This window comes from Piliocolobus tephrosceles, chromosome 7 (assembly GCF_002776525.5).
Source record: "Piliocolobus tephrosceles isolate RC106 chromosome 7, ASM277652v3, whole genome shotgun sequence".
Classification (NCBI taxonomy): domain Eukaryota; kingdom Metazoa; phylum Chordata; class Mammalia; order Primates; family Cercopithecidae; genus Piliocolobus; species Piliocolobus tephrosceles.
This window is the reverse complement of record NC_045440.1, coordinates 107,353,575-107,377,573: the sequence shown is the minus strand read 5'-3', so window position 1 is coordinate 107,377,573 and position 23,999 is coordinate 107,353,575. Positions and strand designations below refer to the sequence as shown.

Sequence of the window (23,999 nt, the reverse complement as noted above, 5' to 3'; positions counted from 1 at the left end):
TGTGCATATTAAATAATATACTTCTAAATAACACATGGGGCAAGAAAGAAATCTCAAGAGAAATTTAAAAATATCTTTAAATAAATAAAAATGAAAACAATTTATCAAAATTTGTGGGATGCAGTGAAAGCAGCACTTAGAAGAAAATTTATAGTACTGAATGTATATGTATATTAGAAAAAAAGGAATACCTAAAATCAATAATCTAAATTTCTATCTCAGAAATATAGAAAAAGAGGAGCAAATTAAATGCAAAGTAAGCAGTTAGAAAATAAATAGTAGAATTAGGGTCCATAAAATTGAAAACAGAACATCAATAGAGAAAATCAACAAAACCAAAATCTGGTTCTTTGAAAAGATTAATAGAATAAATTAGCCTCTAGCCACGCTAATTAAGAGAAAGAGGATATAAAAATTGCTAATATCAGAAATGAAAAAGGGGACATCACTACAGATCCCATGGACATTAAAAGGATAATAAAGGAATATTATGAAAACTCTATGCCCACAAATTTGATAATGTAGATGAAACTAGACCAATTCCTTAAAAGACACAGTTACATCAAACTCAAACAAAAATAGACAACCTGAACAGGCCTACATCTATTAAATAAATTGAATCAATAATTAATATCCTTCTAAAATGGAAAGCAACAAAGTCCAGATGGGTTCACTGGTGAATTCTACCAAACATTTAAGAAAGAAATTATTCCATTTTTCTCCAATCTCTTTCAGAGAACAGAACCAGAGAGACTACTCTCTAACTCATTTTATAAGGCCAGTATTACCTCAATATCAAAACCAGACAAAGACATTAAAAGAAAAGAACATATCTCTCATGAACATCAATGCAAAAATTATCAATGTAATGTTAGCACACTGAATCCAACAATGTATAAAAAGAATTATACATAATAAGTGGGATTAATCTTGGATACCCAAAGCTGGTTCCACATTCAAAAATCAATTAATGTAATCCACCACATCATCAGGCTATAAAAAAAATCACATGACTAAATCAATAGATGGAGAAGAGACAATCTGATAACATCCTGAATTTACTAAAAACTCCCAGTACACTAGGAATATGGGGGATCTTCTTCAAGCGGATGTAGAATATCTACAAAAAAACCCTACAGCTAACATCATATTTACCAGTAAAAAAAGAACTTAAAACTTTCCCACTGAGATCAGAAACAAGGCAAGTATGTCCACTCTCACCACTTGTATTCAACACTGTACTGGAAGTACTTTGATAATTCAATAAGAAAGAAAAGAAAATACATGCATACAGATTAGGGAGAAAGAAATAAAACTCTTTTTGTGATGCCATGATTGTCAATGTAAAAACACAAAAGAATTGAAACAAATAAACAAATAGCTCCAGGAACTAATAAGTGAGTATAGAAATGTTGTAGGATATAAGGTTAATATTCCAAAGTCAATAACTTTCCTATATATGAGCAATGAACAAGTGAAATTAAAAATGCAACACCATTTACATTAGCAGTCCCTAACAATGAAATACTGAGGTATAATCTGACAAAATATATATGAGATCTACATGAGAAAAATAACAAAACTCTGATGAATGAAATAAAAAAGAACTAAATAAATAGATATTCCATATAAAGAAATACTCAATATTGTCAAGATGTCCAATCTTCCCAACTTGACCTACAGATTCAAAGCAATCTCAGTCAAAATCTCAGCATATCAATTTGTGGAGTCTAATAACCAGATTCCAGAGTTCATATGGAGAAGCAAAAGACAGAAGATTCAACACAGTATTGAAGGAGAAGAACAAAGTTGGAGAATTGACACTGACTTTTCAATACTTACAATGAAATTACAGTAATCAAGTCACTGTGGTACTGATTGGTCAACGAATAGACAAATAAATCAATGGAACATATAGACAGCCTAGAAATAAGCTGATATAAATATATCAAACTGATCTCTGGCAACATAAAAGCAAAAGCAATACAATGGAGCAATGATGGTCTTTTCAACAAATGGTGCTGGAACAATTGGATGTCAACATGCAAAAAAGGGAACCTAGATGCAGACATTACACTCTTCAAAAATTTAACTCAAAATGCATCATATATGTAAATATAAAATGCAAAATAATAAAACTCCTAGAAGGTAACATAGGAGAAAACATAAATAACCTTGGGTATTGCGATAAATTTTTAGATATAATAGTGTAGGCATGATTGATGAAAGAAATGATTAATAACCTGAATTTCACTGAAATTAAAACTGCTCTGCAAAAGACAATGTCAAGAGAATTCCTGCTTTACAGAAGAGAGAAAATATTTGTAAAAGACACATTTTATAAAGGACTGTTGTCCAAAATATACAGAGAACTCTTAAAACTCAACAACAAGAAAACAAACAACCCAATTTAAAAAAAAAATGGGCCAAAGACTTGAACAGACACCTCACCGAAGAAATTAAATAGATGGCAAATAAGCATATGAAAAGATGTTTAACCTCATATGTCATCAGGGAAATGCAAACAAAAACAATGAGATACCACTATACACCCACTGGAATGGTCAGAACACTGACAACACCAAATGCTGGCAAGATGTGGAACAACAGGAACTCTTATTCATTGCTGATGGGAAAGCAAAATGGTACAGATGTTTTGGAAGTTTCTTACAAAACTATACTCTTACCATACGATCCAGCAATTGTGCTGGTTGGCATTTGCGAAAAGGAGTTGAAAAGTTATGTACACACAAAATCCTGCACACAGATGTTTATAGCAGCTTTATTTATAATTGCCAAAGCTTGGAAGCAACCAAGATGCCCTTCAGTAGATGAATCAATGAACAAACTGTGGTATATCCAGACAGTGGAATATTATTCAGCACTAAAAATAAATGAGCTATCAAACCATGAAAAGACAAAGCATATTACTAAGTGAAAGATGCCTGTCTAAAAGGCTACAAACTGTATGTTTCCAACTATATGACATTCTGGAAAAGGCAAAACTATGGAGACAGTAAGAAGATCAATAATTGCCAGGGGTTAGGAGAAAGGGAAAGATGAATTTCTAAGGCAGTGAAAATATTCTGCATGATAATATAATGATGGATATATGTCATTATCCATTTGTCCAAACCCAATGAATGTTTGACACCAAGAGTGAGCCCCAGTGTAAACTATGGATCATGGGTGATTATGATGTGTCAAAGTAGGTTCATCAGTTGTAACAAACATACCAGTTTGGTGGAGGAGGTTGATAATGGGAGAGGGTATGAATGTGTTTGGGTAGGAAGACATATGGGAAATCTGTATACCTTCCTCTCAATTTTGCTATAAACCTAATGCTGCCCTAAAATTAAAAAAAAAAAAAACACATGCAAAATATTACTTCTGGCATAGTTAGTATTTGAGACATCTGCCTTGCAAGCTTAGAAAAACTGAGTAAGTTAGTTGAAACAGTTCCTACTTAAGAACAATTTTGATAGCTCAGGTTTATTATGAATGATTGTAATTGATACTCTGAATTTGACCTTATTCAATGTGCAATTGGAAAGAAATCTCTTCATATAAGCAACAAACTATCAATAGATTTTGCTGGTTTATTGACTCACACTATGTGTTTAAATATTATTAAGAGAGGTGGCGGTGTGCATTTTGTACATGTATACACTGCATTTCACATGTGGGTTGCTTTACCCAGAAAATATATTATTTATTTTATCTGGTGGCCCTTACATTATTTGATAAGCTATTGATTAAAGCATTTATTCTCTATTAAAACTAGTTCCAATATTAGAGCTGTAAAATGAAAAGGCCATAAAGAAGAAATGTAAGAAAAATATTTAACAGAATGAATATATGTTTAAGTCTTGGTTATCATAAGTCTTACGTAAATGTAATTCCTACAGCATTCACTAAAGTGATGGGTTATGAAAAAAAACTACATATACCATAATTTCAGAAACTACAATACCATCATACTAATTTTTGAGTACTAAAGGTATTGTTAAAGTGTAGTATATCCAAAATTTAACTGGGCTTAGAAAAAATAAGGGACTAGTTAGTCCTAGTTAGTACACACAATAGGTAAGGTGCCCTAGTTAGTAACCCTAGTCAGTACACACACTAGGTAGTGTGCACCTGTAGTCCCAGCTACTGGTGAGGCTGAGGTGAGAGGGTCAAATGAGCCTGGGGAAATTGAGGATGCAGTGAGCTGTGATTGCACTACTGCACTCCAGCCTGGGCAACAGAGTGAGACCCTGTCTGAAAAATCAATCAATTAATCAATAAAAAATAAAGTGTAGTATATCATGAAAAATCTATTTCTCAAAATCACATTGGATTTCAAAATAGCAAAATATAGGATATTTCATGGCAGTCTTTTCAGTCTCATTAAATGATTCACCAGACAGTTTCTGACTGGAAAAATAATAATAACAATAATGTCAAGACAGGAAAGAATGTTTTTCATATTAAGAGACTTAATGAATCCAGAGTAAGCACTTTGAGTTAGGGAGGGTTTCTAAACACAATTCTGTAGTGTCAAAAAGTTATTCCAGAAACTATTAACACAAATAAATGAAAAATAAACAATTTTTTCAAAAGATACAACTCCTTTTATAGAAGGGAAAAACTTAAAATGATCATATTAAATAAAGAAATACTTCTCTGTTATCTTGAAAACAGAAAATAAAAGGATAGAAACATCCAAAAACGGCATCAAGATGAACGATCTGAATAGAAATAATTTGGATGAAGAAAACCTGATGGACCAGATATTTACAAAAGATAAGAAATGGAATAGTCAAATAACAAAGGAATAGAATACAAATAGGAAAAAAATTTAATGATCTCCAAGAAAGCGATCATGAGAAATATTTCTCAAAACTACTTTATGAGTTTTAACTCTTCTAAACTATAATACATGAAAAGAATTTTTGTAGTCTTATACTGTTCACCCTTAGTACAAAGAAAGGGAAAAAATAGTCATTGAGTTTTTAAAAAGTGGTATACTGATAAAGGCATGCTAACTGACTCTTAACAAAAATTGGCAAAAAAAATTATCAATCACTAATGCAACTGTGGCATGTCTTACATATATTTTCTTTAGAGTAAAATTAGTCATAATTATGAAATCTATTAGGTTATTTAACTTCAAAAGGAATAGAATACTTTTTTTTTACAATAAGCATATTACATATAAACACTGTCATCAGAACTTGCAGAAAAGATATATACTTACCTAAAATATTAAATCATTGGATAAATTTCTAACTTTAAAATGAGGCAAATATGTTAAACTACAATACTATAATTTCAAAATCTAGCTGTACGTGATATTTAATATAAAAACAATTTTAAAGTTTCAAAAACTCTCATTTAAATATTTGACATATTTACATATGGTGGTTACATAAAAAAGATTTCATCTTTTTTCCACCATATTAGTGCAGTATAAAAAAGTCTGAATTATGCAAGAACTCTTCCAATTTATTGTAAAATCCTTATTATTGTCTTAAAATAGAAAATTTATTGAGATCTACTTATCTGGCATCTTTCAAGACTATTCAGTCTAATTGGTACAGGTGTTCCAGCAATTGGGATTACTCGGGGGTTTAAGTTGTCATAGGTTGCCATAGGCTATTTTGGAGGGTGAGGAGGTGAGTTATTTCTTTCTCTTTTACTTATTTACTTTTATGGTAAATGATGATGAATTGTACTCCAGTTTTAATACTATAAAATAATTCTAAAATTCTTACCTGATACTACACCAATTCCATCATCACAGTCATAGTCAGAGACTTCACTATCACTTATTCTCTTTGACCCTATGAAGTAAACAACAGCAATAACTAAAAATTCTGATTATTTAAGGAAGAAAATTCCCCAAACACCTGAAAAACAAATGAAAATATTCTGAATGGATCAGCTAATAACAAAAAATGTGTACAGAAGAAAAGTCATTATGAGCTTATCGTCATTTATTTTCACATACATTTCATGATGTGAGGATATGGGTAATGAGGAGTTAACAATTTGTATAATTATTATTCTGGAAATATATAAGATAAAGTTCCTAAATGGTTTAAAGCTTAAAATAACATTAAATACTAAATAATATGTGTAAGATCCAACACTGATAAAATCTATTAGAAAATAGATAAGTCAAGTTAATTTTAGATGCTTATGGATAAAGACACTTAAGATCAAATAAATTTCAAAACACAGTGTGTTATATTCCAATGCATTAATGTGTCTTTTTCTAATATGCATGACCAATACATTGACTATGGTCAATTCCTTATTTTTCATGCTCATGGAGAGAAAGCATAATTCAGAAAGCAAACTCACTTAAGACATCTTAAATATCCTTTAAAAAAAAACCATGTAGTTTAGTTATTTCTCTATTGCTTTGAAAAGACAATAAGAAAAAAGTCATTCACAATACTAATACATAAAAATTGTGAATTTTGGTATGTTTTCTATGAAATACACTAGGAAAGGCACTCATAGTTATTACAATTCAAGAGCACCATGTTTGTGTTTTTCCTCACAAAACAAATCTATAGCAAAATTTTTAAATGTGAATCTTACTATGGCAAAAATAGCATCAAACTAAATCAACCAGAGCTTTAAGGGCTAAAGCAGATTGACTACACGCTTAAATATGAAATTATTGCATATAAAAACAAACCTGTGGTTATTTGTTTTTAAATATTTTTCACCTCCATGTGTTTCAGGAACAGACACACCCTACACAACAGAATTCTTTATTAAAGCATTTTTCCCTTCCTTGGTATCAGAAAACATTTAATGAATGAAGACAGTGTTGCTATTTCAAAAAGATATTGTCTATTTTCTTACAGTACACATTATTTTTTACATGGAAATCAGTTTTATCAGAAAATAAGTGCTTTCATGTATGGTTTATAAAACACTGAGAACTCACATTGCATGAGGTGTCTAAGGCAGAGATCATTAAAATGTCCCAGAATTACCCTCAAGTATTTACAACCTACTCTTGGAGGCACCCGATAAATTTTTTCATTTGTTTATTTTACTACCTGTGCTTTGCCAGCAGGGAAAGTCTCTACTGCCAGAAACTGAAGTTCTCATTTTCTCCTTATAATGGTGAGGAAGAAGACACCTATCTTTTTTATCATATGGCCCTACTGAATGAACTCTTTCTATTATTTTCATTCCAAATGCTTATGTTCATAAAGCTTTAGACATGATCAAATCTGAAGCTTTTATAGCCCCAATAGATATTAAACTAGAATTACCTGACAACATCGCAACAGACTGGGCATAAAAGCATTTACAGAATTCAGACATACATTCTAAAACGACTTGGGACAGAAGGGGTATCACATGAATGGGCTATTGAGGAGAACTTAAGGAGAATTGCTACCCAGCTTGTCTGTAAATGGGCAAGGATAGGTTTACTATGTCAGGTGCACTCCAGAACAGAAAGATTACAAGTTTTCGGTATTTGTAAAAAATCAGATCAAAAACGACAACAGCAAATGATGTTTATTTTAATCAGCCTTTGTAAGCTGTACCGTGTGTGGGTACATGGGTGAAGTGGCATATTTGGTTTGTAAATGCTGCCTCCTTCAAAATTGTATTGATTCTTTTCTAGATTGAGATTTTATCTGTTTGATATTAACCCTATATAAGTTAAAGATACTCCAATTCAGTTCCCTCTAATTGTCTCATCTTCCGACATTCTGACGAAAACAGGTTATTAAGTTCAGTATTTTCTTTTAAAATTAGTGGTTTTTTTTTTTTTTTTTTTTTGAGATGGAGTTTTTGCTGTTGTTGCCCAGGCTGGAGTGCAATGGCGTTATCTCGGCTCATGGCAACCTCTGCCTGATGAGTTCAAGTGATTCTCTGGCCTCAGCCTCCCGAGTAGCTGGGATTACAGGCACCCAGCACTACGCCTGGCTAATTTTGTATTTTTAGTAGAAATGGGGTTTCACCATGGTAGTCAGGCTGGTCTCAAACTCCTGACCTCAAGTGATCCACCTGCCTTGGCCTCCCAAAGTGCTGGAATTACAGGCGTGAGTCACTGCAGCTGGCCAAAATTATTGTTTTCAGTGTCCTATATATAATTCTTGCTTTATAAGCAAAGAGAGAGTTTCCCACATTTTCTTCTGAAAATTTAATAATTTTGCTTTTTGCATTTACATCCTCATCTGTCTTGAACTGAGTTAGTGTATAGTATGAGATATAAATGCAATTTCACTTTTTCCATATGGCTAACCCATATCTCAGTATTGTTTACTTAATATTTCCACCTTTCCCAAATAATCTGTGATGTCACCTCTGTCATCAATAAATGTATTCTATCTGCAAGAATCCAATGCAATTCAAATCAAAGTCCCTATAGGATGATCTGTATTCTAATTTTTTGCCCCTTGTACAGGCTGTCTATCCACAAATCAATAACTCATTGTGTTTGTTACTACAATGTTACATATTGAAGCAAATACATCCACCTTATTATTTGCATCTTGGATCATGCCCCTTTACTCTTTCATATAAATTTTAGATTCAAGTTATCATCTTGAACAAAAACGTCCTATTGGGATTTTGATTTTGAATTTCACTGAATCAATAAATTAATTTAGAAAGAAGCGCCATATTTTACAGCATTGTTTCAGTAGTCAGGTACATGGCATTTTCTCCATTTAAGTTTGGCCTTTCTATAAAACTTTTAATTTTGGCTACTCAAATTATCCACATTTGTTGGATATATCCTTTCTATCTTATAATTTCAATTGCTATTAGCTATACAGTTAAGAACTATGTTTTCTAAATTAATTGCTCAGACACAGAAATGCAATTTCATTGTGAATGTTAACCAATCACCTTGTTAAAGTCTTTTTCTCTCTCTTCTTCTATTAAAGTGATTACGGTTTAATTTGAATTTTTCTACATAGACAATCATTATCCCCAATCGTTATGTGTTTTTCTTTTTTTTTCCTGCCTTGCTATGCTGATAACTACAATGGTGGGAAAAAAAAAACAGAAAAATTTTACATTCTTTTTAAAATTGTGATTTAAAATACAAGTTTTTAAATATTTTTCCCTTAGAAATGGTATTTGCTAAAGTTACACTTTATCACATTGGGGAATGTCTCTATATTGCTAGTTTGCAGAGTGAGATGTAATTTTTATTAAATGTGTTTTCTGCATCTATTGAATTAATCGTGCAGATTCTATAATTTAATATACTTATTTGGAAAATTACATGTAAATATATATTACATATATATTGATATGATAAACAATTCTTTCATTCCTGAGTTTAAGTTCAGTGATATTTCTTACGGATTTTAGATTTTTACTTCTTAATTATTCTTTTAGAGACAAGGTCTTGATGTGTCACCCAGGTTGGGGTACAATGGCACAATCATAGCTCACTGTAACCTCAAACTCCAAGGCTGAACCAATCCTCCTGTCTCAGCTTTCTGAGTAGTTAGGACTATAGTTGCACACCACCATGCCTGGCTAATTTTTAAATTTCTTTGCAGAGATGGGGCTCTTGCTATATTGCCCAGACTGGTCTCAAATTCCTGGCCTCAAGCAGTCATCCTGCCTGAGCCTACCAAAGCACTGGGATTTAAAGCAATTTTTGCATTTTTATTTATTCACTCTAAGTTTTCAAAGTGTTTGCTGTAATTATCACAATTTTATTTTGTTATCAATTTATTTTCTGATATATCAATTATGTTTCCTTTGCATCCTGAAACTTCTTTTTTTTCTATCAATAAATTTCACTAAAGGTTTATCTTGCTATTAATTTCAAGGGGTGAACTTTTGGGCTCCATTATCCTATCAATTAGAAATTTGTTTCACATATTATTAATTTTTGTTCCTACTTTTATGATTTCTTTCCTTCTGCTTTAAATTTGTTTCACTTTTTTTTCCCCTAAACTCTTACTTTGGATGAGTACTTTATAATTTTCTGCCTTTTAATGTTTACTAACATGAACATTCCTCTGTTAGCACTTCCCTATATTACTCAAATATTTATATGTAGTATATTGATTAAAGTTCTATTCTAGATATTTTCTCCTTAGGACTATAAGATATGTACCATATTTCTTAAATCCAAGACACTATCAACTGAGTGATTACTCATGATTTCAGAGATGCTAGAGCTTGAAAAAAATGCTGATTACAATATAAGTTTCTACTTTTTTAAATTTTCAAAAGCACGGGTACAATTTATCTTTCTTTTTACAATTGATGTGATAACATAATATTAGAGAATACTACGTTAATTTTTAAAATTTGTCAAAAGGAATTATAAAATAGTATATTTATAACACACATATTTCATGGTTGTAACAGAGGAATGTGAATTCATTAATTAAGTGCAGAATTCTTTATTTGACCATGAGATTAAACTTGTTAATTGTGCTGCTTGATTCTTTTGTAACTTTCCTAAATTTTTGTTTGCTTGACCTGTCAATGATGGAAAGCAAATTATATTGGAATCTCCATAAGTGGTGGTAAATTTAATTTTTCTCTCTAGTGTTACTTTTGTATATTGCAGTTATTCCATGTAATTCATGCAAGTTGAAAAATATTTCAATAGATTTAGAAAATAATTTGAAAAATCATTACCCCCAATCATGATAAAATGTCTCAGCAAACTAGTAAAAAAAGAATGTTTATAAACTGATAAAGGGTATCTACAAAAAAACCTACAGCTGACATCACACTTAATTATGAAATACTGAATGTTCCCCCTAAGACAAAGAACATGTAAAGGATGATCACTCCAAGGGTGGTCCTTCTATTCAACATTATATTGCAAGTCCTAAAAAGAGCAATACAGCCAGGAAAAGAAATAAAAGGTATACAGATTAGAAAGCAAGAAAGAATATGATCATGTAAATATAAAGTCCTAAGGAAACTATACAAAACTTATTAAGACTAGTAAGAAAATTTAGCAAGATTGCAGGATACATAGTCAATATAAAAATGAATATTTCTTACAGAATAGCAATATACAAACAGAATATTAATTCCCAAACCATGTCATTTACAAGAATTTCCAAAATCATGAACTATTTAGAAATAAATTTAATATAAAATGTCCAAAATATGTATACTCCAAACCACAAAACACTGCTATACTAGTTTCCTATAGTTGTTATAACAAGATATTAAAAACTGAGTGCTTAAAACATCAGAAATCTGTTGTCTCATATCTCTGGGGGATAGAAGTTCAAAATCAAGGTCTCGGCAGGGCCATGCACTTTGATGGCTCTGGACAGAATCCTTCCTTGTCTCTCTTTGCTTCTGGTATTTGCCAAGAAACCTTGGTGTTCTTTTGTTTGTAGACTTATCACTCTAGTCACATGGACATCTTCTCCCTGTATATCTTCATATTGTCTTCCCTCTGTGCATTGTCTGTCTCTGTGTCCACATTTCCTATCTGTCTAAGGACACCAGTCATATTGGATTAGGGCCCACCCTAATGACCTTGTTTTACCTTGGTTACTCCTATAAAGACACTATTTACAAACAAGTTCACACCCTGAGGTATTGAGGGTTAAGGTTTCAACATATCTTTTTGGGGGATCACAATTCAACCCAAACAACTGCTAACAAGTTAAAGAAGACATAAATAAATGGAGATTCTTTTCTGCCAAATCGAAAGTCAGATATATTAAAATAACATTATCAAGACACTGAGAGAAAATAAAAGTCATTCTAGGATGTTATATATAGCTAAACTTTCTATTAGTAAAACAAAACGAAACAAAACAAAACAAAAAAAACCCAAGAGGCCAAGCGTGGTGGCTCACGCCTATAATCCCAGTACTTTGGGAGGCTGAGGCAGGCGTATCACCTGAGGTCAGGAGGTGGAGACCAGCCTGGCCAACATGGTGAAACCCTGTCTCTACTAAAAATACAAAAATTAGCCAGGCATGGTGGCGCAAGCCTGTAATCCCAGCTACTCGGGAGGCTGAGGCACAAGAATCACTTGAACCTGGGAGGCAGAGGTTGCTGAGAGCCAACAGTGCAAAATTGCACTCCAGCCTGGACAACAAGAGCAAAACTCAGTCCCACAACCGAAAAAAAGAAAAATAAAAATAAAAAATAAAAAATAATATTCAGAAAAACAAAGCCTTTTCCCAATTCTTCAGTGAAAAAGTACTTCAAAAATAAACTTACCCCAAAATGAAGGGGTGATTGAAAAAAAAAAAAAAGGTAAAAATTTTGGTAAAGCTAAAAAAAAATGAATGAATAAAATGACAATTATAATGATAATTAATCTGGAGGCAGAGATAAACTTCTGTTAGTAATACGTTAGATGATAGGGAAGAGGGTGCTTACCAAATTGCAAAATTTTACATGGTTTGGAAAAAAAGGTAGAGATACACGCTGGCTCACACCTATAATCCTAGCACTTTGGGAAGCCGAGGCGGGCAGATTGCCTGAGCTTAAGCATTCGAGACCAGCCTGGACAACATGGTGAAACCCCGTCTCTACTAAAATACAAAAAAAAAAAAAGAAAAAATAAATAAATATCAGCCAGGCATGGAGGTGTGCACCTGTAGTCCCAGCTACTAGGGAGGCTGAGGCAGGAGGCAGAGGTTGCAGTAAGCCAAGATTGCACCACTGCACTACAGCCTGGGTGACAGAGTGAGACTCCATCTCCAAAAAAAAAAAAACTTTTTTAGGTATGCATGTTAATATTTCAAAAGTAACCATTAAAACAATAGAGATTAAAAGCAGACAGAAAGCAGAGTATACAAAATAGTACTAACATGTCCCTATTATGATATAAAAAAGAAAAAATAATAATCCATATACATTTGTCTGTGTGTGCATTTTTGAGAGACTGTCACTATAATTGCAATTTTGCAATTTTCTCCTTTCACTTCCTTCTGGCTTTGTTTTGTTTTGTTTTGAGACGGAGTCTCGCTCTGTTGCCCAGGCTGGAGTGGGTGTGATAAAATCGAAGTCTAGGATTTTAGATGCTTGTCTGATCCTGATAAATACCCTCTTTGAATCTTCTCCCAGACCTGAGCTAAGCACACCTGGAGATTCATAACAAAGGACATCAGTTGCAGTTGCTTCTGTAGATGGCCCACAAAATCAGGGTGAGAAGGGATGAGAGATAAACACAGGTTCCAGTTTGTCTACATGGATTCCAGTTTTCCTTGATTTTCCTTTTTGGATGCGTTTTTTGTAACCAGTCTATCCTTCTGTCCCACAGAGACTTCCAGAACCACTACTAAATGAAGAGACAACAGACTTTCACAGACTTTTCCACTAGATCCTCTTTGGGGTCTTTGGCAAGTGACTTTTCTCAGATTCCTCAACCATTGTCTTACAAACCTTCCTAAAAGAATTCCCAGTTTCTCCCACAACTTTGTGAAGTTTAATCTTTAAAATAAATATCTTATTTGGTAGTACTTCAGCACTAAATGCTTTGGCTTCCTCACTGAGGCTTAAATTATATTTCAGTCTTTAATTCATCTAGAGTTCATTTTTTTTGTATATGGTTCAAGAAAAAGATCAAGTTCTTCTATTGTCTTTTCTTTATGAATAGCATTTTTAAAAGCTCATTTATTCTTTTTTAAACTTTTATTTTAGGTTGGAAGGTACATGTGAAGGTTTGTTACATAAGTGAACTCGTGTCCCGAGAGTTTGTTTTACAGAGTATTTCATCACCCAGGTACTAAGCACAATGTCCAACAGTTATCTTTTCTGCTCCTTTCTATCCTCCCACTCTCCACCCTCAAGTAGACCCCAGTGTCTGTTGTTCCCTTCTTTGTGTTCATGAGTTATCTTTATTTAGCTCCCACTTCCAAGTAAGAACATGTGGTATTTGGTCTTCTGTTTCTGCATCAGTTTGCTAAGTATAATGGTGTACAGTTCCATCCATGTTCCTGCTAAAGACATGATGTTGTTCTTTTTTATGGCTTCATAATATTCTATGGTGTATATATACCACATTTTTTAATCCAATCTGTCATTGATGGGCATTTAGGTTAATTCCATGTCTTTGCTATTGTGAATAGTGCTATAAAGAATATTCACATGCATGTGTCATTATGGTAGAATGATGTATATTAATCTGGGAATATACCCAGTAATGGGATTGCTGGGTCAAATGGTAGTTCTACATTTAGCTCTATGAGGAATCACCATACTGCTTTCCACAATGGTTGAACTAATTTACACTCCCACCAACAATGTGTAAGTGTTCCCTTTTCTCCACAACCTTGCCAGCATCTGTTATTTTTTGACTTTTTAATGATAGCCATTTTATCTGGTGTGCAATGGTACCTCATTGTAGTTTTGATCTGCATTGCCCTAATGATTAGTGATATTAAGCTTATTTTATATGCTTGTTGGCCACATGCATGTCTTCTTTTTTCATTATTATACTTTAAGTTCTGGGGTACATGTGTAGAACATGCATGTTTGTTACATAGGTATACACGTGCCATGGTGGTTTGCGGCACCCATCAACCCATCAACTCATCAACTATATTAGGTATTTCTCGTAATGCTATCCCTCCCCTACCCCCAATCCCCCAACAGGTCCTGCTATGTGATGTTCCCCTCCCTGTGTCCCTGTGTTCTCAATGTTCAACTCCCAATTATGAGTGAGAACACACAGTGTTTCATTTTCTGTTCCTGCATTAGTTTATTGAGAATGATGGTTTCCAACGCCATCCATGTCCCTGAAAAGGACATGCACTCATCCTTTTTATGGCTGCACAGTATTCCATGGTGTATATGTGCCACATTTTCTTTATCCAGTCTATCACTGCTGGGCATTTGGGTTGGGTCCAAGTCTTTGCTATTGTGAACAATGCCGCAGTAAACAGACGTGTACATGTGTCCTTACATTAGAATGATTCATAATCCTTTGGGTATATAACCAGTAATGGAATGGCTGGGTCAAGTGGTATTTCTAGTTCTAGATCCTTGAGGAATCGCCACACTGTCTTCTACAATGGTTGAACTAATTTATACTCCCACCAACAGTGTAAAAGCGTTCCTATTTCTCCACATCCTCTTCAGCATCTGTTGTTTCCTGACTTTTTAATGATTGCCATTCTAATTGGCATGAGATGGTATCTCACTGTGGTTTTGATTTACATTTCCCTAATGACCAGTGATGATGAGCTTTTTTTCATATGTTTGTTGGTTGCTTAAATGTCTTCTTTTGAGAAGTGTCTGTTCATATCCTTCGTCCACGTTTTGATGCATTTGTTTGTTTTTTTCTTGTAAATCTGTTTAAGTTCTTTATAGATTCTGGATATTAGCCCTTTGTCAGATAGATAGACTGCAAAAGTTTTCTCCCATTCTGTAGGTTGCCTGTTCACTCTGATGATAGTTTCTTTTGCTGTGCAGAAGCTCTTTAGTTTAATCAGCTTCCCATTTGTCTATTTTGGCTTTTGTTGCCATTGCTTTTGGTGTTTTAATCATGAAGTCTGTGCCCACGCCAATGTCCTCAATGGTATTGCCTAGGTTTTCTTCTAGGGTTTTTATGGTTTTAGGTCTTATGTTTAAGTTTTTAATTCATCTTGAGTTAATTTTTTGTAAAAGGTGTCAGGAAGGGATCCAGTTTCAGCTTTCTGCATATGGCGAGCCACTTTTCCCAACACTAGTTATTAAATAGAGAATCCTTTTCCCATTGCTTGTTTTTGTCAGGTTTGTCAAAAATCAAATGGTTGTAGATGTGTGGCATTATTTCCGAGGCTTCTGTTCTGTTCCATTGGTCTATATATCTGTTTTGGTACCAGTGCCATGCTGTTTTGGTTACTGTAGCCCTGTATATAGTTTGAAGTTAGGTAGCGTGATGCCTCCAGCTTTGTTCTTTCTGCTTAGGATTGTCTTGGCTATGTGGGCTCTTTTTTCGTTCCATATGGAATTTAAAGTCATTTTTTCCAATTCTGTAAAGAAAGTCAATGGCAGCTTGATCAGGATAGTATTAAATCTATAACCTACTTTGGGCAGTATGGCCATTTTGATTTTGATTCTTCCTATCCATAAGCATGGAATGTTTTTCCATTTGTTTGTGTTCTCTCTTATTTCCTTGAGCAGTAGTTTGTAGTTATTCTTGAAGAGGTCCTTCACTTCCCTTGTAAGTTGGATTCCTAGGTATTTTTTTCTTTTTGTAGCAATTGTGAATGGGAGGTCACTCATGATTTGGCTCTATGTTTGTCTGTTATTAGTGTACAGGAATGCCTGTGATTTTTGCACATTGATTTTGTATCCTGAGACTTTGCTGAAGTTGCTTTTCAGTGTAAGGAGATTTCGGGCTGAGATGATGGGGTTTTCTAAATACACAACCATGTCATCTGCAAACAGAGACAATCTGATCTAGCTTTTTCCTACTTAAATACCCTTTGTTTCTTTCTCTTGCCTGACTGCCCTGGCCAGAACTTCCAATACTATGTTGAACAGGAGTGGTGATAGAGGGCATCCTTGTCTTGAGCCGGTTTTCAAAGGGAATGCTTCCAGTTTTTGCCCATTCAGTATGATATTGGCTGTGGGTTTGTCACAAATTGCTTGTATTATTTTGAGACATGTTCCATTGATCAATGCCTAGTTTATTGAGAGTTTTTAGCATGAAGGGGTGTTGAATTTTGTTGAAGGCCTTTTCTGCATCTATTGAGATAATCATGTGGTTTTTATAATTGGTTCTGTTTACGTGATGGATTATGTTTATTGATTGATATGTGTATGTTGAACCAGCCTTACATCCCAGGAGTGAAGCCAATTTGATCATGGTGGATAACCTTCTTCATGTGCTGCTGGATCCAGTTCGTCAGTATTTTACTGAGGATTTGCGCATCGATGTTCATCAGGGATATTGGCCTGAAATTGTCTTTTTTGTTGTTGTTGTGTCTCAGCCAGGTTTTGTTATCAGGAAGATGCTGGCCTCATAAAATGAGTTACGGAGGATTCCCTCTTTTTCTATTGTTTGGAGTAGTTTCAGAAGGAATGGTACCAGCTCCTCTTTGCGCCTCTGGTAGAATTTGGTTGCGAATCTGTCTGGTCCTGGACTTAGTTTTGTTGGTAGACTATTAAGTGCTGCCTCAATTTCAGAACTTGTTACTGGTCTATTCAGGTATTCAACTACTTCCTGGTTTAGTCTTGGGAGGGTGTATGTGCCCAGGAATTTATCCACTTCTAGATTTTCTAGTTTGTTTGTGTTGAGGTGTTTATAGTATTCTCTGATGGTAGTTTGTATTTCTGTGGGATTGGTGGTGATATCCCCTTTATCATTTTTTACAGCATCTATTTGATTCTTCTCTCTTTTCTTCTTTATTAGTCTGGCTAGTGGTTTATCCATTTCGTTGATCTTTTCAAAAAACGAGCTCCTGGATTTGTTGATTTTTTGAATGGTTTTTTGTGTCTCTGTGTCCTTCAGTTCTGCTCTGATCTTAGTTATTTCTTGCCTTCTGCTAGCTTTTGAATGTGTTTGCTCTTGCTTCTCTAGTTCTTTTAATTGTGATGTTAGGGTGTCAATTTTAGATCTTTCCTGCTTTCTCCTGTGGGCATTTAGTGCTATAAATTTCACTCTACACACTGCTTTAAATGTGTCCCAGAGATTCTGGTACACTGTGTCTTTGTTCTCATTGGATTCAAAGAACATCTTTATTTCTGCCTTCACTTCATTATTTACCCAGTAGTCATTCAGGGGCAGGTTGTTCAGTTTCCATGTAGTTGTGTGGTTTTGAGGGAGTTTCTTAATCCTGAGTTCTAGTTTGATTGCAGTGTGGTCTGAAAGACTGTTTGTTATGATATCCATTCTCTTGCCTTTGCTGAGGATTGTTTTACTTCCAATTATGTGGTCAATTTTAGAGTAAGTGCAATGTGGTGCTGAGAAGAACGTATATTCTGTTGATTTGGGGTTGAGAGTTCTGTAGGTGTCTATTAGGTTCGCTTGGTCCAGAGCTGGGTTCAAGTCCTGAATATCCTTGTTAATTTTCTGTCTTGTTGATCTGTCTAATGTTGAGAGCAGGGTGTTAAAGTCTTCCATTACTATTGTGTGGGAGTACACGTCTCTTTGTAGGTCTCTAAGAACTTGCTTTATGAATCCGGGTGCTCCTGTATTGGGTGCATATATTTTTAGAATAGTTAGCTCTTCTTGTTGCATTGATCCCTTTACCATTATGTAATGGCCTTCTTTGTCTCTTTTGATCTCTGTTGGTTTAAAGTCTGTTTTATCAGAGAGTAGGATTGTAACCCTTGCTTTTTTTTTTTTTTTTTTTTTTTGCTTTCCATCTGTTTGGTAGATCTTCCTCCAACCCTTTATTTTGAGCCTATATGTGTCCCTGCTCGTGAGATGTGAGATGGATCTCCCGAATACAGCACACCGATGGGTCTTGACTCTTTATCCAATTTGCCAGTCTGTGTCTTTTAATTGGGGTATTCAGCCCATTTACATTTAAGGTTAATACTGTCATGTGTGAATTCGATTCTGCCATTATGATCTTAGCTGGTTATCTTGCATGTTAGTTTATGCAGTTTCTTCGTAGTGTCGATGGTCTTTACAATTTGGTATGTTTTTGCAGTGGCTGGTATTGGTTGTTCCTTTCCATGTTTAGTGCTTCCTTCAGGAGCTCTTGTAGGACAGGCCTGGTAGTGACAAAATCTCTCAGCATTTACTTGTCTGTAAAGGATTTTATTTCTGCTTCACTTATGAAGCTTAGTTTGGCTGGATATGAAATTCTGGGTGGAAAAATCTTTTCTTTAACAATGTTGAATATTAGTCCCCACTCTCTTCTGGTTTAAGATATTCATTGTCACTCTGATGGGCTTCCCTCTATGGGTAACCTGCCCTTTCTCTCTGGCTGCCCCTAACATTTTTTCCTTCATTTCAACCATGCTGAATCTGATGATTATATGTCTTAGGGTTGCTCTTCTCGAGGAGTATCTTTGTGGTGTTCTTTGTATTTCCTGAATTTGAATGTTGGCCTGCCTTGCTAGGCTGGGTAAGTTCTCCTGGATAATATCCTGAAGAGTGATTTCCAACTTGGTTCTATTCTCCCGGTCACTGTTAGGTACACCAATCAAACATAGATTTGGTCTTTTCACATCGTCCCATACTTTTTGTTCATTTTTCACTCTTTTTTCTCTAATCTTGTTTTCTTGTTTTATTTCATTGAGTTGATCTTCAATCTCTGATATCTTTTCTTCTACTTGATCAGTTCAGCTAACGATACTTGTGTTGCTTCACAAAGTTCTTGTGATGTGCTTTTCAGCTCCATCAGGTAATTTATGTTCTTCTCTAAACTGGTTATTCTAGTTAGCAATTTGTCTAACATTTTTTCAAGGTTCTTAGCTTCCTTGCAGTGGGTGAGGATATGTTCCTTTAGCTGGGAGGAGTTTGTTATTACCCACTTTCTGAAGTTGACTTCTGTCAATTCATCAAACTCATTCTCCATCCAGTTTTGTTCCCTTGCTGGTGAGGAGTTGTGATCCTTTGGAGGAGAAGAGGCGTTCTGGTTTTTGGAATTTCCAGTCTTTCTGCACTGGTTTCTCCCCATCTTCATAGATTTATCTACCTTGGTCTTTGAAGTCAGTGACTGTCTGATGGGGTCTCTGAGTGGACATCCTTTTTGTTGTTAATACTATTCCTTTCTGTTTGGTAGTTTCCTTCCAACAGTCAGGCTCCTCTGCTGCAGGTCTGCTGGAGTTTGCTGGAGGTCTGCTCCCAACCCTGTTTGCCTGGGTGACACCAGCAGAGGCTGCAGTCCAGCAACAGAGGCTGCAGTCTCCTGTTCCTTCCTCTGGAAGCTTTGTCCCAGAGGGGCACCCACCAGATGCCAGCCAGAGTTCTCCTGTATGAGGTGTCTGCCGGCTCCTACTGGGAGGTGTCTCCTAGTCAGGATACACGGAGGTCAGGGACCCACTTGAGGAGCCAGTCTGCCCCTTATCAGAGCTGGAACACTGTGCTGGGAGATCTGCTGCTGTATTCAGAGCTACCAGGCAGGGACGTTTAAGTCTGCTGAAGCGGCTCCCCCAGCTGCTCCTTCCCACAGGTGCTCTGTCCCAGGGAGGTGAGGGTTTCATCTATAAGTTCCTGACTGGAGCTGCTGCCTTTTTTTCAGAGATGCCCTTCCCAGGGAGGAGGGATTCTGCAGAGGCAGTCTGGCAATAGTGGCCTTGCTGAGCTGTGGTGGGCTCCACCCAGTTCAAACTTCCTGGCTACTTTGTTTACACTGCGAGGGTGAAACCGCCTATTCAAGCCTCAGCAATGGTGGATGCCCCTACCCACACCAAGTTCAAGAGTCCCAGGTAGAGCTCAGACTGCTGTGTTAGCAGCAAGAATTTCAAGCCAGTGTGTCTTAGCTTGCTGGGCTCCATTGGGGTGGGATCGGCCGAGCCAGACCACTTGGGTCCCTGGCTTCAACCTTCTTTTCCAGGGGAGTAAATGGCTCTGTCTTGCTGGCATTCTGGGTGCCAGTGGGGTATAAAAAACAAAATTCCAGTGGCTAGCTTGGTGTCTGCCCAAACGGCTGCCCAGTTTTGTGCTGGAAACACAGGGCCCTGGTAGCCTGGGCACTGCAGTGAATCTCCTGGTCTGCGGGTTGTGAAGATCATGGGAAAAGTGCAGTGAGGCAACGCCCCACCCTGCCTTGGCTTGCCCTCCTTGGGCTGCACCCACTTCCAACCAGTCCCAGTGAGATGAACTGGGTACCTCAGTTGGAAATGCAGAAATCACCTACCTTCTGCGTTGATCTCACTGGGAGCTGCAAACCAGAGCTGTTCCTGTTTGGCCATCTTGCCAGCAATTGTGGCAGTTTTCAAGGGAAATGCTTCCAGCTTTTGCCCATTCACTATTAAGTTGGCTATGGATTTGTTATAGGTGGCTCTCATTATTTTGAAGTATGTTCCTTCAATGCCTACTTTCTTGAGGAACGTGGAATTTTAATGAAAGCCACTTCTGCATCTATTGAAAAGATTATGTGATTTTTGTATTTAGTTTTGATTATGTGATGAATCACATTTATCGATTTGTGCATGTTGAACCAATCTTGCATCCCAGGGATAAAGACTACTTGTTTGTGGTGAATTGACTTTTTGATATGGCACTGTATTTTTCAATTTTCAATTGTTTATTTCTGGTACATGGAAATAATTGATATTGTATCTTGATCTTATATCCAGTAACCGTGATAGATTCACTTCTTATAATAGTTTTTGCACAGATCCCATCTGACTTTCTATATGAATGAACATGTATGCAAATAAGCACCCTTTTACTTCTTTTTCAATCTGGATGTATTTGATTTTTCTTGCCTTATGATACAAGCTAGAACCACAATTACAACTTTCAATAACGGCTGCCAGGGCAGACATTTTTTTTCTCATTTGTGACCTTGGGAGGAAAGAATGCAGTCTTTTACCAATATGATTTAGCTGTAGGGTTTGATACATTTTCTTTATTGGATTGAGAAAGTTCCTTTCTATCCTACTTTGCTTAGGGTCTTTTACGGGGATGAACATTGGATTTTATCAAGTGCTCTTTCTTGAGATGATCTCTTGAGATTATTATATTTTATTTTTCTTTTTCAGTTTAATATGATGAGTGACATTCTGTTTTCCAAATGTTAAACAAACATTGCATCCGTGGTATAAAAACATTTGGTCATGAGATATTATGCCTTTTATGTATTGTGGATTCAATTTTCTGTATTTTTATTTTACAACATATTTCTAAATTTAATATGCTAAATTTGCTAAAATTTTCCTGAGGTTTATTGGTCTACAGATTTCTTTTAATATGTTAGTTGTTGGTATCAGAGTAATGTTTGCTTCATAAAATGAGCTGGATGGTATTCCCAACATTATAATATTCTGCAAGAGTTTGTGAAGAACTGGTATTGTATCCCCCTTCCATGTTTGGCAGACTTCATTGATAAAGTCATCTGGGCCTGAAATTTTTTTGAGGGAAAATTTTTAGCTACAAATTCCATTTCTCAAATAGATATTGGGCTACTCAAGTTACTTCTTTCTTCTTGACAGAGACTCAAGTTTGTGTCTCTCAAGGAAATTTTCTATTGCATCTAGGTTGTCAAATGTATTTGTATCAAGTTGTTCACAGTTTTCCCTTACTGTCTTTTTAATATTTGTAGAATGTGTACTGATATCACCTTTTTCCTGATATTGATAATTTGTCTTCTGTCTTTCTTTGCTGATCATTCTGCCTAAAGGCTTATCAATTATATTGATATTTTAATAGATGCAACCTTTGGTTGCATTTACTTTCCCAATTGACTTTCTGTCTTTATTTTACTTATTTCTATTTTGACTTTTAGTCCCTTTCTTCTACTTGAGTCTATTTTGCTCTTCTTTTTGAAGTTTGTTAGGGTGAAAACCTGTCACTGATTCGAGTTTTTTTTTGGTATTAATAATATATGTCCTTAATGCTATACATTTCCCTACTGTTCTGCTTTAGCTGTATCCCATGAATTTCGATACATTAGGTGTTCATTACATTCAGGTCAAAATAATTTTTAATTTCCTGTTTAACTTCTCCTTTGATTCATGGTTTAGAAGTGTTACTAAATATTTCAAGCTTGTCCAGAGATTTTCTGTTATTGATTTCTATTTTATTTCTATCATGATCAGATAACAGACTTTGACCTGAGTACTTTTAAATTTATCGATACTTGTTTGGGCAGGAGTAAGGTCTACCTTAGTGAATATTCTCAATGAACTTGGAGGGAAGGTGTTTTCTGATTTGTGGAATGTTTTGTAAATGTCACATAAATCCTTCAAGCCTTCTATTTGTTCTATAAACATTGATAGAGGAGTACTAAAATCTCTTACTGTAATTGAGATTGTATCTATCCTGTAGTTTTATCACTGCATTTTCGTTTCTCTTCTCCTTTTCTTTCCCTTTCCCTTTCCTTCCTTCCTTCCTTCTTCTTCCCTTCCTTTCCTTTCTTTTCTTTCTTTCTTTCTCTCTCTCTCTCTCTCTCTTTCTTTTTTGACAGAGTCTCTCACTCTGTTGCCCAGGCTGGAGTGCAGTGTGATCATGGCTCACTGCAGCCTCGACTTCCCAGGCTCAAGCCAACCAGCTCAGCCTCTCAAGTAGCTGGAACTGCAGGTGCATGCCACTGAACCCGGGTAATTTTTTAAAAAATAAAAATGGGGTCTCATTATGTTGTCCAGGTTGGTCTCGAACTCTCGGGCTCAATCAATTCTCCCACTCAGCCTCCCAAAGTGCTGAGATTACAGGTGTGAGTCACTATAGCCGGCTTTGACTAAAATTGAGGTATAATTTATATAACATAAATATTTGTTTTAAGTATACAGTTCAGAAATTTTCAGTAAATTCTAAAATCTGTGTATACATCACTATAATCTAATGTTAGAATATCTCCTTCACCGCCAAAGGATTACTCACACCCATTTTCAGTCACTGTCTATTGCTACTTCCAGCCAACTGCTAACTTAATCTGTCTCAATAGATTTGTTACTTCTATACATGTTATATAAGTAGAATCATAGAACACATGGCCTTTTGCATCTAGCATCTTTCATTTAGCATAATATTTTTGAGGTTTGACTACATTGTAGTATGTAGCAGTATCTTCTTTCTTGTTATATATAGTAATCAGTTGTGCAGATATACCACATTTTATTATCCATTCACTGGTTGATGAATATTTCGACTATTTCTACCTTTTAATCATTGTGAATAATGCTGCTGTAAACATTCATGTACAAGTCTTTCAGTGAACATTCACTTTCGTTTCTCTTGAAGGTAAATTAGTGGTCATATGGTAAATTTATTTTTAAATTTTTAACAAAAGACCAAACTGTTTTCCAAAGTGTCTGTACCATTTCACATTTACATCAGCAAATGGATGAGGGTTCCAATTTCTGCACCTTCTTGCAAAAATTTGTTATCATCTTTCTTTTTCATTACATTCATTCTAGTGAGTATTAAATAATATAATTATGGCATAATTTGCATTTCACTAGTA

The 23,999-nt window shown here is 35.2% G+C and overlaps 1 protein-coding gene across 22 annotated transcripts in view; it reads right to left on the bottom strand.

The window, feature by feature from the left end:
* Positions 1-23,999, bottom strand: part of RIMS2 (regulating synaptic membrane exocytosis 2) — a 775,110-nt gene that overhangs the window by 299,385 nt on the left and 451,726 nt on the right. For all 22 annotated transcript variants that reach the window (XM_031935886.1, XM_031935888.1, XM_031935883.1 and 19 more), the window contains one exon: positions 5,760-5,828. In XM_031935886.1, the coding sequence (XP_031791746.1) occupies positions 5,760-5,828 (69 nt within the window). The remainder of the gene's footprint in view (positions 1-5,759; positions 5,829-23,999) is intronic.